General features: G+C 38.0%; 1 protein-coding gene across 6 annotated transcripts in view; it reads right to left on the reverse strand.

Annotated features, from left to right (window-relative positions):
* Nucleotides 1–16,644, reverse strand: part of sdk1a (sidekick cell adhesion molecule 1a) — a 354,190-nt gene that overhangs the window by 37,210 nt on the left and 300,336 nt on the right. For all 6 annotated transcript variants that reach the window (XM_089128735.1, XM_089128733.1, XM_089128732.1 and 3 more), the window contains 3 exons: nucleotides 14,475–14,590; nucleotides 12,650–12,839; nucleotides 3,193–3,291 (listed from right to left, as the gene is read on the reverse strand). In XM_089128735.1, the coding sequence (XP_088984861.1) occupies nucleotides 3,193–3,291; nucleotides 12,650–12,839; nucleotides 14,475–14,590 (405 nt within the window). The remainder of the gene's footprint in view (nucleotides 1–3,192; nucleotides 3,292–12,649; nucleotides 12,840–14,474; nucleotides 14,591–16,644) is intronic.

The raw sequence follows: 16,644 nt of genomic DNA on the forward strand, positions 1-16,644 counted from the left end.
TATATTGTCATTAAATATTAAATGTTGTAGTTCCCAAATTAGAGACCGAACAAGCATGGCTTGTAAGGCATAGCAGGCTAGGTCTGCCGAGTGTCCATCTGCATCATGTCTGTGGGAATAACACGTGTTGCAAACCAAGCAAAACAAATGATAACATTAACAGGAAACATGTTGAAATGGAACGTGTGGGCAGAGCTTGGCCGTGGGAGAGACGGAACATTATTCAACCATCTATTTATCTTTCGGGATGCTTGCACTGCATGTCGGCCCCCTTGGCTGTGCAAAACTAAATTAGGCCATCCCACATTGTGAGACTGCAGCACTTGAGGGCTGCCATTTCATACTAATGTCCACTTCAGCCATGAGGGGCAGTGGAAATCACACACACACACCCCATGTCAGAGTCTATATTTCTAGAGATACGGAGAGTACCGTGGGCAAAAAGCAGCCCCTTGCGCTCAACATTTGCTTGACATGCTCTGACCCGTGCATAGTTTATCAGGGCTTTGCTTTTGGGAAAGGGTTTCCGCTGTGAGGGCATCAGCCCATGTGATTGGCTAGGTCACCACCCCACAAACTCCTGCAGCTGTACTGTATGTTCCTCATTCATTGCCCAGTGATTACCAGTCCTGCAGCGGCCAGCAGAAGCCCTCACAAGGGCAGGGCCTCGGCAGAAAGGGCAGGGAAGCCCAGCGCTCAGTAAGCGACGTTCTCATCAACATCTGCTTTCAAAGCATTTCCTTTCTTCGAGATGCAGCAAATTAGAGGCATGCAGGGAAATCTGGTTGTTCTTCTTTCAAAGAGCTCTCTGTCTGTGACTTCAAACTGCATAACCAGTATCTCTTGATCTGCTGAAGTATGACATGGAGACAGAGTGCAAAATAACACAGTGCGTGCGCCGTGTTCTGCAGTGTTGATGTAATTAACCAGGTTCTGCTGGCAGGAGCTTCTTTACATCTATTAACTCATGTTCACAACAGCTCCGGTTTGATTTAGCATGACATTTTCTGTGCACTTCCTCTGTCTAACCCGTCGTTTGTGCTTGAGCGGGGCGGCTGGAGTCAGATTAAGAACAACTACTCGATTTGCTGCAAAATCCAAAGCAAACTCCCATTGCCAGCCATGGACTTTAACGGTCAGGTTTGCTGACGCTTCTGGGAACACAATACATTTTTCAGGAGCTTTAAAACAGGATTACATTTAGATTTTGCTGTAAACAAAAGCCTCTGCTGGAAAATCCAGCCTGAGCTGGTAGCTGTTTTTTTTTAGAACATGACGTTTCTGAACGGTATAAACAAAGATGGTTCTCATAGTGAAAGGGGAGACTTCACATTCCTTACTTCACTTACAAACACATTTAAATATACCACCCTGAAAACACACGTGAGAACCAGTTTGCATTATTTCGAGTCAATACGACTAAATTTCGTGCTGTTTCACTCACAAAGCAATCAAATGAATTCAGGATTGAAATACTGCACACAAATCATGTAAAGACTACTTTTACAGGCTTTTTTTGAGCTTGACAGTTACCATCACTGTCATTCTTGTGTTTAACGAATAGAAAGACAAGACGGGGAGTAAATGAGTGGATTTTTTATTTTGGGATAACTAATCATTTCATTTTAACATTTAGTTTGCTCAATTATTTTAAAAGTAATTTTCGAACATTTAAAATGGCTTGTTCTACAGTTTTTTTTGACAGCCCCTATGCTAACTTTACTATGACCTGCTGTGCAATTTTTGTGCCATTAACATCAGCAAAGGATATTGAACAAATGATATTTTGTTGGCCGGATATGATGGTTGATATTTTTCAACAAACAGAGCAATGTTTTGGTAGCATTCCAAAGCAGGGGGACAACAGCTGATAACCAGCTAATGAGAGGTTTAGAACAGCTAGAAACAAGCTACTATGTTCCAATACACAGCTATAGCATCTTAAGAGGGATTTACAAGACTGCTGGTTAAACAGTCATGTTGTGAGCTCATTCCAGACTAAAATGAACCGTGCATGCGCTTTCAATCTCATTTTTCTACAGTATACACACCATAACAAAGTCCCAATTTTCCCCCAAACATCATAAAATAGCTTCAATTGGCCTCATTTTTATTCAAAATGAATGCTTCATGAATAGGATTCTATCAACCCAAGTCAAACGGCGTGTTTGGATCTCATCTTTGCATCGCTGAGATTGCGTGTATTCTTCTCCGCTGTGATTTGCACCGGCAGCATGATTTGGCAGGCGGCTATTCCGAGCTTCATTCACTCGAGGTGTTGGTCAGACTAATCTCATTAAAACGCAGGGATTTTCTCCTCTCCGGCTCACTCTTCCCGTATGAGGAATTAGTCTCAGGTGCACGGTGACATGGCTTCATTCACAGAGCGGAGGGAAGAAACAGGCTCTGCTCTGAGCTAGATACTGCCAGCCCAATGCATTTCACGCTCTCATGTAGGCCAGATCAAGTACTGAGGAGACTGCTAATGTGAGGTGAAGTACATGAAAGCAGCGTTGCACTGAAATTCAGGCTACATGGGTCAGCCGAGAAGAATGAAAATATATCGAGAGAAAAATGTATTCACAATAAATCACCACATTTTTATTTCCCTTACTGAGTAGAAAAAAAATAAACAGCACAATGAACCGTTCAATCAATCAGTCAAAATATATACAAAGAATTCATCAGACGTTTCACTTTAGGTAATTTAGTAGAAATTTAGGTAATTCTAGAAGACATGTTAAAAACACAAATTTGTAATTTGGTGAAAAGTAAATATAAACTTAAAATTACTGTTCATTTGACGAACGGGGTCGGTAATGTCTTATGCTCACCAAAGTTCTATTTATTTATTTGATCAAAAATACAGTAATATTATGAAAAATTATTACAGTTTAAAATAACTGTTTTATATTGTAATATGTGTTTTAATGTAATTTATTCCAGTAATGGCAAAGCTGAATTTTCAGCATCATTACACAGTCTTCAGAGTCACATGATCCTTCAGAAATTATTCTAATATGATTATTTGCTACTCAAGAAACATTTCTTATTATTATCAAAATTTGAAAACAGTTGGGGATAGTCTTTTGAACAGTAGTGATGAGAAAATTTTGGAAAAAATCTGTTTTTCAGTTTATTTCTTTGCTGTCTAAGAAAAGGAAATTCGGCTACCTATTGTTTTCATCTTACCCATTATAATGCCGTTGGGGTCCACAGGGGGCTGCCAGACCACCCTCACCTCTGTCAGACGCACCTCCGGGAACACAAGTCTAATGGGTGGCCCAGGAACTGTTGAAAGGGGAAATGAGGGTGCAAAGATGAGACTACTTTATCATCACATGACTCTTACGGTAATTAAAAAACCTATAAACGTTATTAGAAATCAAAACCTTTCTCTTGAATTCTAGCCAAACCACAAGCCCAAATCAAAGAGCTTTAATAGAGGTATTTAGCTTTCAAAGCAGCAGCGGCCCTCTGAGAAAGCCTCTGAAATGGTATTTACGTCAGGATAAGGTCATTATAAGAAAAAAAAAATCTGCTTCGAAAAGGACACAAAAAAGTAACATTCATAAAAAGACAAATACACATGAGATGAGAAGAACGAGACAGTTATGACAGCACTCAAACTGTGGCAGTTTAATGAACATATTCAGGATTAAATCTCTTCAGTGGTTAACAAAGTCCGTCTGTAAGAGTGAATGCTTGTGTTCCATCATCTGTGCACATAAATACTGTTCTCTGATCCGCTTTGCTATAAAGACAAATAATAATAACAATAATTCGAGTTCTGAGTGGTTGTTATCATGTTGCTTTGGAATAATTTTTAGTGGTTACTATGGTGTTTTAGGTGGTTGCCATGGTATTTCTGTGTGGCTACTAAGAAGTTCTGAGCGGTTGCTAGCATGTAGCTACAATATTCTGAGTAGTTACTAAGGGGTTTTTGGTGGTTGCCATGGAGTTGCTATGCGGCTGCTTAGTTCTGACAAGGTCTGAGTGTTTGTTAGAATGTTGCTTTAGTTTTCTGAGTAGTTATAAGGGTTGTAGGTGGTATTGTCAAGGTGTTGCTATGTAGCTGCTAAGTTCTTTATAACTGCAAGGATACAGTAGGTGCTTGCCAGGGATTTATTTGCAATATGGTTGCCATTATATTCAGGGTAGTTAGTTGCTAGAATGTTGTGGGGGTTGTCAAGGCGTTGCTATGCGGCTGCTAAGAAGTTTGAGTGTTTTTTTTTTAGCATGCTGCTATCTATTTGCTAGAATACTGTAGTTGCTTGCCAGGGATTTGCAGTGTGGTTGCTACAGTAGAATGTTGTGAGGGTTGTCAAGGGGTTGCTAAAGTGTTCTGAGTAGTTGTTAGCACATTGCTTTGGAGATATGGATGGTGTTGCTAGCTTTGGTCTAAAATTGAATCTACAAGGCACGTGATAAGAGGTATAATTAAAAGGGAAATGAAGCAGTCAATCAAGTTTACATGATAGATTTCCACTATAATCAACAATTATATAATTCAATTCAATTAAAATTTATTTGTAAAGCAGCTTTACAGAATTTCTAAGATATCATGACAAATGTGAACATATAAAAGAAAAAAAAGAAAAAAAAACGTTATATCTTTCGCCACCAGGGCGCCGCCATTGTGCAGTATTATAACATGTGACGTCACAGGGTTGGTTGGCTTTAGTTTAACAGGCTCTGGGCAGTGAATATCCCGACATCAAACTGTTTACAACCCAGTGTTTTGACCGCGAACAACTAATGTTAGGTACAGTCATTATTAGCTTACAGCTGTAAGCATGAACTAGCTAATGCTAACTTGGTGTTTAGCTAACTTGGTGAAGTTTATTAGTACCAGACAAAAAGACAACGTCTAATGTTATATGTTAAACTGCACATAGAAACATTGCTCACGATGTCTGCCATCATATTCCTGTCTCATCAACACCATACAAGTTAGCTTGTATTTGTTAAAGGGGAAATGAAACGTCCATGTTTTCGCACTGGTAGGGCTAATAGCTACATATATTAGGAAAAAATGTCTCCGCTCTGACAGGGAAAGCATTGCCGCTTCCAACACGTCTACTTCCCGGCACAGCATGGTAAATGTGCAGAATTGACCACGCAATACATGGTCAAAATCAACCCCTGACACGGTGGGCATCGCAGTAACAGCCACACTGACACCTGGTAGCGCTGCAAACCCGCTCTTCGCCCCAAACCACCACCGGCTGTTCTACATAGCAACGTAACGTTAACTTACATGGTGTTCACGAGACGGGAATATGATGGCAGACATCGTGAACAATGTTTCTATGTGCAGTTTGTTAACATATAACATTAGACGTCGCCTTTTTTGTCTAATGACTGTGCCAAACATTAGTTGTTCGCGGTCAAAACACTGGGTTGTAAACAGTTTGATGTCGGGATATTCACTGCCCAGCAGGGCCTGAAGTTAATTTTTTCGGCCACCGGCCACTGTGGCAGGTGGATTTAAAAATTCACCTGCCAAAGAGACTTTTTACCAGCCTTTTTTTTTTTTTTGCCTCATAAACGTAAAACCCCCCCCCCAGGAATTTCACAATATTGTTCTTTAACTTGTAAGAATACACATTTAAGTGCTGTCAAGTAATAATAACTCTAATAACATACATTTTAGAAAAAAAAAATCTTTTTATTCCTTGATTTTGACAGACACACACACACACAACATATATAGTATAGGCTATAACATAGTATATACTCAACAGATAGACCTACCGCAGCTCGTAAACAAATCACACGCGGCTGTGTTGATGGCGGATTTAGTCACGTAGGTCTTACTCTTAACAGCTTTTAGTCAGCGTTCAGGAACGGTTAAATATGAACTAAATTGATACTGTTATTACTGATAAAATTACCGGGTACCGGACATTTTCTCACCGGTTCCCAACTCCCAACATGCACAGTTGCACACGCACACACATCTGTGCAACTGGCATTGTACTTTAACCTACAACAGCGACGCGTTACATTATCTCATCCCATCTCACCAACAGTTTAATTCTCGCACACATAGTCAGAAAAAGAGCCTCATCTTCTTTCTGATCGCATGAACGTTGCGAAACAACAGTCGCTGTCATAAATCAGCCGCTCACGAACCTTGCCATTGCCGCCGATTGTTCACTTTGTACTAAAATGTCTTCTTTACTTTTCTTTTTCTCATCCTCATCTTTTTGTTGGCTGTTTTGTTTCAGCTGGCCTCTTTACCCCAATAATGTGCCGCCACATTTTAGCTAAAGTCAAACGCAATAGCGGACTTCGTTGAAATGTAAAAATCCTAATGAATCACTCACAATTCTCATTGCCTACCTGCCAATGTGGCAGGTAGATTGACAGTGTTACCCGCCAATAGCAAAATTCACCCGCATTTGGCAGGTGGTCGGGTGTTAATTTCAGGCCCTGCTGCCCAGAGCCTGTTAAACTAAAGCCAACCAACCCCGTAACGTCACAAGTTAGAATACTGCACAATGGCGGCACCCTGGCGGCGAAAGATATAACGTTTATTCTTTTTTTCTTTTATATGCTTATATTTGTCGTGTTTCTTATATAATTGTTGATTATAGTGGAAATCCATCTTGTAAATCAAGTAAACTTGATTGACTGCTTCATTTCCCCTTTAAGTTAGCTGCCAATATCTACTCGGTGTGTGGGATTAATTCCAATCTGCCCAAATCTTCCTTAGCAAACACTACTAATGATTAATTGTCAGCAAAATCTGGTCGCTCTCCCCTTACATTTGTCGTCTTGCCCTTGACAAGAGCATTTAGAGCCATTCTGCTGCATTTGTGCTGCCACACGACACACTCACTCTATCCTTCTGAAGCTGGCCATTGCTGAGTCACATGTTACGCTACACGGCCAAGGCTCTACCATTGTACCTTTAGACTGAAGCTAATTGCTGATGGGCGATCTGCTGCCTACAGGAGGTGATCAATGATGACTGGAGGATGTAATGACTGTTGCGCCCGACTCTGAAGGACACAGTGCGCCACCGGTGGCTCCGCTTCAGAGGACCATGATTAAGGGGGATGTTTCCTTCCCCTGCTGGTGCATCTCACCTCTAAACATACACACTTTCCTCTCTCTCCAAGGCATCTGTGACAGGCCTATATATCCACTAACAGGACACCTGTAGAGCGACAGATAACATGGAGGGAATCCAATAACGTTGGTGGGCCTGAGGTACACACACACACACACGGACTCAGAAAGCAGCATCGCAAGCACACTGTTGCTGTATTGCACGAGAATAGCCGCGCTGTACAAATGTGGAACAAACACAATCAACGTTTGTGTCGTCTCTCGACCGCTTCTTTATTTCTCTCTGGATTCCCCCAGTCGATGCGGTCGGTTAGGCGGATTCTATGTTTCATTTCCTGGACATTAAGGAACTTATAAATCTAACACATCTGACAGCGATTTGATTTGTATTGCTTTTTGCAGTCATAGTGTGTGGGTCCACAGGGACACATGTCCACAAGAAGAAGCTCTTACAGTAGAGAGTGCTTTTCCCAAGATACCTCTTTCTCTTGCCAATGTATTGCTAGCATTCATCATCCTGCTATCAGCCTCTCGTGTGCCACGAGGCTTATATGGAGATTACATGCACACGCATTTACTCTGCATCTACAATTAGAAAATCTGTTTATTAATTGCTTCTTTTAGCGGGTCACTAATAAACACTTTCATGCCAATCTTTTCAGAGACATGCAAACATTAAAGACTGTAAGGCAAGCTAATCTAATCACAGTACACAAAATAACCGTCCAATTTGCTGATACATCTCTGATTAAATCCAATTACAGGATGTTTAGGTTTAGGCAAACAAAAGCCAGGACAATCACTCAAATCCAAACCAAAAGAGGATGGACGGCCTGTAGCGTCTCCAAATCCCTGCGTACGCCATTCGGGCTGGTGCTGTGCCATTAGTCCTTAATGAGGTCTGTTCTGGAAGGGAATTTAAAAGGCAAACACACAGATAATTGCTGCCAAGGTCGAGTGATCACAGACGGGGGGACATGCTGCCCAGGCCACGCGCTTCCATCATAAAAGTGCGGCGGTGAAATGGCCCGAGCTCTCCGCGTATGTCGAGGGGGAGCTCCATTTACAGCCAGGTTTAAAAGAGACCTGTTATCTCTTATTCAGAGAGCAGCACAGAGCTGACCGCAGGCGTGCAGACTCCATTAACGTGACTCTGTATCCAGCTGGATTAAGGTTGACCCCAGTATATCACATAGCGGGCTTCTTTAAATGCCTCTCACAAGCAGAGGAAAAGGCTTCTATCTCTATCCACAAGACGTCCACTCTCACGCAAGTTAAACTGCTCAAAACCGCACAATGTGAAGAACGTGGCTTAGTTACAGGGCTGTAACCATCACGCTTACTATTTAAGATTTATAATATTTACATTAAAACACATAAATAGGTGTTTATATTTACAATATTATGTTAATATATGCATCATTTATTTAATTACTATTATTGATTTAAATTTTTGTAATTTAGTTGAGGGATTTACATAATTGCAGGAAAGGGCCTCGCTCTTGACAGATAAATAAATAAATAAAAACATGAATACTGTATAAAACAAACAAAACCCAAACCAGCTCAAAACAAAAAAAAAACCCTAAACCTTACAAATAGTATAGGCATTTTTGGCTTCTAGAAGTTAAAGAGACTTTTCATGGGCTGATAACTTATTCTACTTCTATGGTCAGGCCACTGCCTATTATTGTGTGCGCCAGGGGCCGCTGAGATAAATGTTTCACAATTAATTATTATTGGACGTTAAACAGAGGACACACAGGAAGGGGAGTTTAATCAAACATTTTTACCAACCGTGACCAGAATTTTGATTGGGCGAATGTGGTTTCAAATATTTTTTATGTTTGATGCAATATTTAACAGAGTACTTGTTTTTTTGGAAGAATATTTTTTTTTTCCCTGAAAATGCTTGGTTGTTTCAACCCAAATTTGGGTCAAATATGGACAAGGCCAAATGTTAGGTTAAAAAAAAAAAAACCCTTCTACTTTAACTTTCAACTGTAATTTTTTTAATTACATATTTAACCCTCAGGTGCTCTTCGGTCATTTCTGACCGAAAAAATTTCTGTTTTGAAATTTTAAAAATCACAGCTTCATCGGAATGTTACGAAACTTGGTGACTTTTATGGCATTACGTATGTGAATACAAAAAAACATTGAGGTCATGAAAGGGGTGACACTCTACAACATCTAGAGTGCAAAACAGACAAACCTACCCACAAACACACACATACAAACACACTTTTATACACATACACACCAATAAATTTTGATTACAAAAAGTATGTTTTGAATTTTTAAAAATCACAGCTCCATCGTAATGTTACGAAACTTGGTGACTTTTATGGCATTATGTATGTGAACACAAAAAAAAAAATTGAGGTCATGATCTGAGCATGCTAAGTGGCCTTAAAAAAAAAGTCACACTTGTGGTCTTTGGTCAAAAATGACCCCCGTAGGAATGAATGGGAAATTGACAAAAACAAAAAAAATCACATTTTTTTTTTTTTTTTTACATTTTTTTAAATAAAAAATAGTGTTTGAGATTGTTTCAACTATATATTCAAATCCACCAAAAAAAAAAAAAAAAAAAAATGTTCATAAACATCTGGGGAATTCACATGCTTCTCCATAGAGAGCTGTATATGCCATCTAGTGGTTCCACCATGATTCTACGCTTTTTCTCTATACTGTAACCAGATGGTGCTAATTTTCTTCAAAAAATATTTTTTTTTTCTCTGAAGGCCTAGACTTTATATTAAACTAAAATACCGCATTAATAATTTTTAAAAAAAAATAATATATATTTTTCCATGGCAAAAATAGACCATAAATATTGCATAAATATAAAAAAATTCAATCAAATTGTCTCAAAATACTAAATTACAAAGAATAAATATTATAGAACAAAAATAAATTGCATTGGTTTTACTGGGATGGAGGAAATTTAATTTTTAGGTGTCCGGTCATTTTTGACCGGGAAGATAACAAGTGTGACTCCGAAACGAAGAGCACCTGAGGGTTAACCCAACATTTGAGTTTGTCCATATTTGACCCAAATTTGTGTTGAAATAACGCAGCATTTTTTAGAGTGTGGTGGAAGTTAGATAAACACATACCTTTCCTTCCCCTTAGTCTTAATTTTGAATATGTGGTTACAGTCTGGTTAAGTAATATTATGCTTCTTTTCTATTGACATACATAACAAAACTAATGAGTAAATACCTGCAGATGGTTCATATTTTAAATGAAGTTTTCATGTGTAACATCCTTTATTACATACATCAGCTTTAATAACAAGAGATAAATTACAATTCCGCACTTCACTTGTGTACTGTGTTGCTTTATCTGACAAATCTCTTGGTACACTGCACATATCAATTGTTTCCCCAGAACAACCTTGAGGGGGGCCTTATTCGTGTCGTGTCCCAAATACACATTTCTGCTCTAGTCAGTCCCTTATGGCCCTTTTGGCTGTATAGCAATCATATAAGAGTGCATTAGTTCCATCTGTTATCTGCCTGTAATCCTGACCAGAGTGAATCACCGTTATAATAGATAGCAAACTATAATACCTCTCTTCTGAAAGCTTTCTTTCCTCAAATCCAGCCAACCCCTCAAAGTTTATTTAAGTTCAAGTCCATAAAGTAAACATTTGGAGGCCATCCTTACAGACTCTAAAAATGTTTTCGTTTTTTAATCGTAAAAAAACGTTCTGGAGGGCATTTAAAGGCGTGTATAGCGGTGGAAAGAGGCAAACGACTGTGTGTGAAGTCACTGCAAAGGCAAAGAATGTACACCAAAAACAAATGGAAGCATTAAAAACTACAGAAGACCTTGAAAAAAAGTGTCTGAAAAAGCTTAAGACTAAATGGCATTTTATCTTCTTATTCGATAAAATACAAGGCCACATCAATCTGTGCACTTCTTGTGCGCAGAGCAAATGCCCATTATTCATGACAGCTCATACTTACACTGCTTGGTCAAGGAGGGTGCACATAAAACAGAGTTACAGCATTAAAGGGAGAGTTCATCCAAAAATGAAAATTCGGTTATTATTCATCTCATGCCGTCTCAAACCCATTTGACTTTGCCCTGAACGAGAATGGAGATATTTAAAAAAAAAAATCTTAAAATTGATTTTTTTTTAAATGACAAAAGTTAAGTTTTAGCTACACAAATTACAAACACAAAAAAAACATCTTAATTAATACTACCATACCAGCCCGATCTCATGAAAGTTCGTATCTATGGCACGAATGTCATTTCTCGTGGCATTTATACGCCAAAAACAGTTTTTGCGTGTATATGGCACGCGATTTTCGCGTACATATGATACGCACTTTTTTGCGTATAATACGCACGAACTCCACACCCCCCCCCCCCCTAAACCTAACCCAGGTTTTTTTAGTGCGTACCATATACACGAAAAAACACTTTTGGCGTATAAATGCCACGAGAAATGACACTCGTGGTATAGATACGCATCTTCATGAGACTGTGTTGACCATACATATGTATTCTGAGGCCACACAACAGTTTATATAGGTAACAAACTAAACTTAAAGTCACTATTTACTGATAATCTCCCTCAGTAAGTTCCTGAGAACTATTGACAGTTGAATTTAGATTTGAGAATGAATGTGGCATCACAATATTCAGAATATTACAAAGTTCATTGGTAATACTTATAAGATGCTTTTCTGTTTTTTATTTTTATTTTGCAGCTTCACAGATGACTTGAAGGGGTGTGCATAAGACTGACATGTCACCTTCATAACCATGTCCTGAATATGTTAGTAGGGTTTATGCATGTTTATGACAACTGCCATTAAGTGTCATTCGCTCAATAATGATATTTTGAATGCAAATATGACAATGTTTAAGATGTCTGTGTTATGACATCTTGACATAAAATTAAGTTAAACTGTCATGTGGTTGAGTTTGACATTGGCTGTCATGAGGCCATTATTTACTGTCTTGAATATTTTTCGTGACCTCAACTACAGTGGTACTAATTGAATTTGTCATTAAAAAGTTATAATGGCTTCATGACAGCCAATGTCAAAACCAACCACCTGACAGTTTAATGTAATGTTAACCAATAAAGCTAGGTGGTTTCTTAAGTTTGATCATTAATCTGCTATGTCATGTTTATGACAGGTTGTGTTGTCTTAGTAATGTCATGACAAAGACACTGACAGGTTATGATCATTGGTTTTCGTCAAGAGACATCTCAAACAATGTCATATTTGCATTAAAAATGTCATAACTGAGCGAATGACACTGAATGACAGTTGTCGCAAACATTCATGAAAATATGTCATGTCATGATTATGAAGGTGTCATGTTAGTCTTATGCACACCCCTTCAAGTAAAGTGTTCCCGAGGTGACTATGAACTTGTATGAGCTGCATTATAAATACTTTGTGTTCCACAGAAATAAATAAATAAATTAACGAGTTGGGTTGAAATGAAAGTGAGTAAATAATGGCAAGTATTACTTTAAAAGTCCAATGTGGTCATTAAATTGAATCTCATTCATGAAACAGAAAGATTTGCCCACCATCATCCTTGGTTCTCTCCAGGACTGCGGTGCTGCTGAGTTGCCCATCTCCGATTCGGGTAAAAGCCAAAACTTGGATTTCGTACTGGACGTATTTTCGCAGGTTCCTCAGCAAGACAGACCGAGTCAGATTCCCTTTAACCACGTTCACCTGTGCCTCCAAATCCGAGTCTTTCTCTTTATATAGAACCTAGAAGAATGACAAAGTATATTAAGCGTGGTCACAGCTCACACCACTGTTGTGTGCTTTTGTTATTGTGACTGACTTTAATTGAAGATCACATTAAATGGAAATACACAGGGAAAGCTGTTAGTAAGGCAGAATGGCGTGAAGTTGGTTCCTCTGGGTCCACTGTTCAGCAGGCTTTTGTTTTCTTTTTCTCCCCATAAAGCCTCCTGTCTTAATTACTGTTGACTTTAAACCAGAGAAGCTTCTCTGAACATATGGGTACACATTAACTCATCTAACTGAAAATATTTATCTTTCTGTAAGGGTCAGACTTTCCATGAATGCATGAATGATCCAGTTGATTACTTAAATGAAATTAAAATGGTTCTGGAACATGCTTTATTGGGCTTAAAAGAGAAACACATATAATGATTCTATGACATACAATGCATATAAAGTTAAAGGGGTAAATCAAACATTTTTCTTTAGTATTTTTTGTCTTGTTTTCTTAATAGATTTACTTATTTTTATATGAAGAGTTCAGATGCAAAAGCCTCTAAATGCCATTTGAAATTTTCTTCTTTAATGATGATTTTTGTCAAACTTGTATATTCAAGTTCAGTAATTTCACTTAAATAACAATTAATAGGTAATAATCATTGCCATTTAAGTGAAATCACTGAACTTAAACATACAAGCTTGATAAAAATCATCATTAAAGAAGAAAATTTCAAATGGCATTTAGAGGCTTTTGCATCTGAACTCTTCATATATTCTTACATTTTATACACACACACACACACACACACATACATTTATATATATATACTGTATATATATATATATATATATATTAGGGCTGTGCAAAAATTAATTGCGATTAATCGCATCCAAAATAAAAGTCTGTGTTTACATAATATATTTGTGTGTGCTGTATATAATTATTTTGTATATATAAATACCTATGCATGCATGTATATATTTAAGAATTATTTGCGCTTAAATTCTGTATATATATATATATAAATACATAATCTATATTATATAAATATTTTAGATATGAATAACACATTTTCTCAACATATACATATTATATACATTGTAAATATACATATATTTCTCAAATACATGCGTGTGTGTATTTATATCTACAAAATAATTATATACAGCACACACAAATATATTATGTAAACAGACTTTTATTTTGGATGCGATTAATCGCAATTAATTTTTGCACAGCCCATATATATATATATATATATATATATATATATACTGTATGTATATATATATATACATACAGTACATACATTTTGAGGGTTTCATTTTAAGTAGTAGAGCTGCAATTAGCAGTTATTAAAAGAAGCTTTCAATGATGAATAAAAATAATGCATCCTCTTCTCAAGAACCAAAACATCAAATCTTGCATGTCATTTCATCACATAGAACAAATCATACATAAGAAAAAAAACTTTTATTCACTTCTGAGAAGCTATAATTATACTGAGCCAAGGGCTCTTTCAGCAGACATTGTTTCAGAGTACCTCAGAGCACTACTTGACATCAGTCGGAGGTCATTTTTATTTGAGTGAAATCACAAAGAATGTAAAAACAAAAACAAAACAACAACAGAGAGCTATTCTCACAAGTAACCACCTTGTATCCAAGGATGTTGCCGTTCTGCTCCTGCTCAGGAACAGGGCCCCAGGTTACCAGGATGCGACTGGAGCTCATGGCCTCCGCCGTCACATTTTCCGGAGCCCCAGATGGCACTGCACACAGACAAAGACAAATCACACTCCCTTATCACACAGTGCCTTAACACACGGCCCACGAGTACTGAGTAAACTCACGTGGATTAGTCACCTGTCCAATGTCATGGGAAGGAAAGAAAGCAAACGGCATTAATGTGTGAGCAGCAAACAAAGAGTGTGAGGGTGAACAGACCACTACAAGACTGACAAACCTTTAGCAGCACCAGGCCTTATTTCAGGCACCACGGTCAGCCCAGAACATGTAGCCACACAATTACATGATGACTCCCTCTGCACACAAACTTCATTTCTGCTTACGGTCATCCAAATGATTTCTGAACCACTAGTGGCACCAAATTGAATTGCGATATGTTTGAGTGGAGAGGAGAGGAGAATGAGTCTGTGCAAGTTTCCTGCTCACTCTGCGGTTTTTAAATCTTTACTTAACATCACAACTCGCATAAAAAACAGAGTGAAATGTCACCACCGGGCAATAATCAGTTTTTTGTTTTTTAAAAATACAGTCTTGTAAACACGGTTACCGTATTTGCAAACCGTTAAATCGGGTTATTAATAAACTGATTTTTGGTGGTTATCAGTGGACATGCTCACTGATTTATTTATTTATTACTTTACCAAATGGATACTAGTGGGAATCAAATAAAAAGGGTGGGGGAAAATAACTAGAGTTACACTTCTATTCAAAAGTTTGGGGTCAGTGAGATTATTATAGGGATGGTTCACTTTGAAATTAATTTTTGATATTTTTGAACACTCAACATCGTGACGAACCCGAATCACCCAGCCCATCAGTTTTTTGAACTGTTACCTTCTGGGAAACGCTTTAGATCGATCAAAGCACGCACAACCAGACTCATGAACAGTTTTTATCCTAATGCCATCAGGATAATGAACCATGAACTGAAATTAAACCCTCAAATCATTACCACAAGACTCTTCTGACATGTTATATGTCACACAATTAAGTGGATAGCACTAAGCACTTTATTATAACGGGCAACTTGCAATATAAACCAACTACTCTTTACTGTGTATGTATGTTGGAAGTATTAAAATTTTCATTGTGTGCAAGTACAATGACAATAAAGGAATCAATCAATATGTTTTAGCTTACCTCAAGGGCATCCAAGATTTAGGTGTCTTTGTTTCCACAGTATTTTCAATTTTGATATTTTTCGGTCAAACCATATGTCAGTCATATAATGGAGGTTTATGGGGTCCACCTCAAAGAGCATGCACAGAGAAGTCCAAATTAAACATGATTTAATGACTCGACTCATAAATGTAAGTACACATTGATGGCCTAAGACACGAAACGAGCGGTTTGTGTGAGAAAACGAACAGTATTTATATAGTTTTTACCTCTTGTAACCACAGCCACGTCCAACTGATTTGAGGGCAAGGGTGCTTCTATCTGCGCAAGCGCGCCGGCGAGCGCCCGAAAAGCCCTGGAAATGATCTCTCGCGCGTGTACGTCACTCATTGTTTACACAGAGATTTCAGAAGTGTTATCCTTCACTTCAAACATATTTAGATATACAGGAAACTGCAATGGAAGATGACTTCGATATATCAACAGACAACGTTAATTTTTTTTTTCCGCAACCGCGCGAGAGATCACTTCCGGCGCTTTAAATACTGTTAGTTTTCTCACACAAACCGCTCATTTCATGTCTTAGGCCATCAATGTGTACTTACATTAACGAGTCATTAAATAATGTTTAATTTGGACTTCTCTGTGCATGCTCTTTGACGTGGACCCCATAAACCTCCATTATATGACTGACATATGGTTTGACCGAAAAATATCAAAATTGAAAATACTGTGGAAACAAACACACCTACATCTTGGATGCCCTTGAGGTAAGCTAAAAAAAACAATCAAAAATTAATTTCAAAGTGAACTATCCCTTTAAATGTTTTTAGAAGAAGTCTCTTGCTCAGCAAGGCTGCAGCGTCACATACTGCATTCCTTCATTCTAATAAACTGATTTTTTGCTCAAGAAACACTTCTTATTATTGTCAATGTTGAAAACACCATGCAAAAAAAC

This window comes from Pimephales promelas, chromosome 3 (genome assembly GCF_988280905.1).
Source record: "Pimephales promelas chromosome 3, fPimPro1.hap1.1, whole genome shotgun sequence".
In the NCBI taxonomy this organism is placed as follows: domain Eukaryota; kingdom Metazoa; phylum Chordata; class Actinopteri; order Cypriniformes; family Leuciscidae; genus Pimephales; species Pimephales promelas.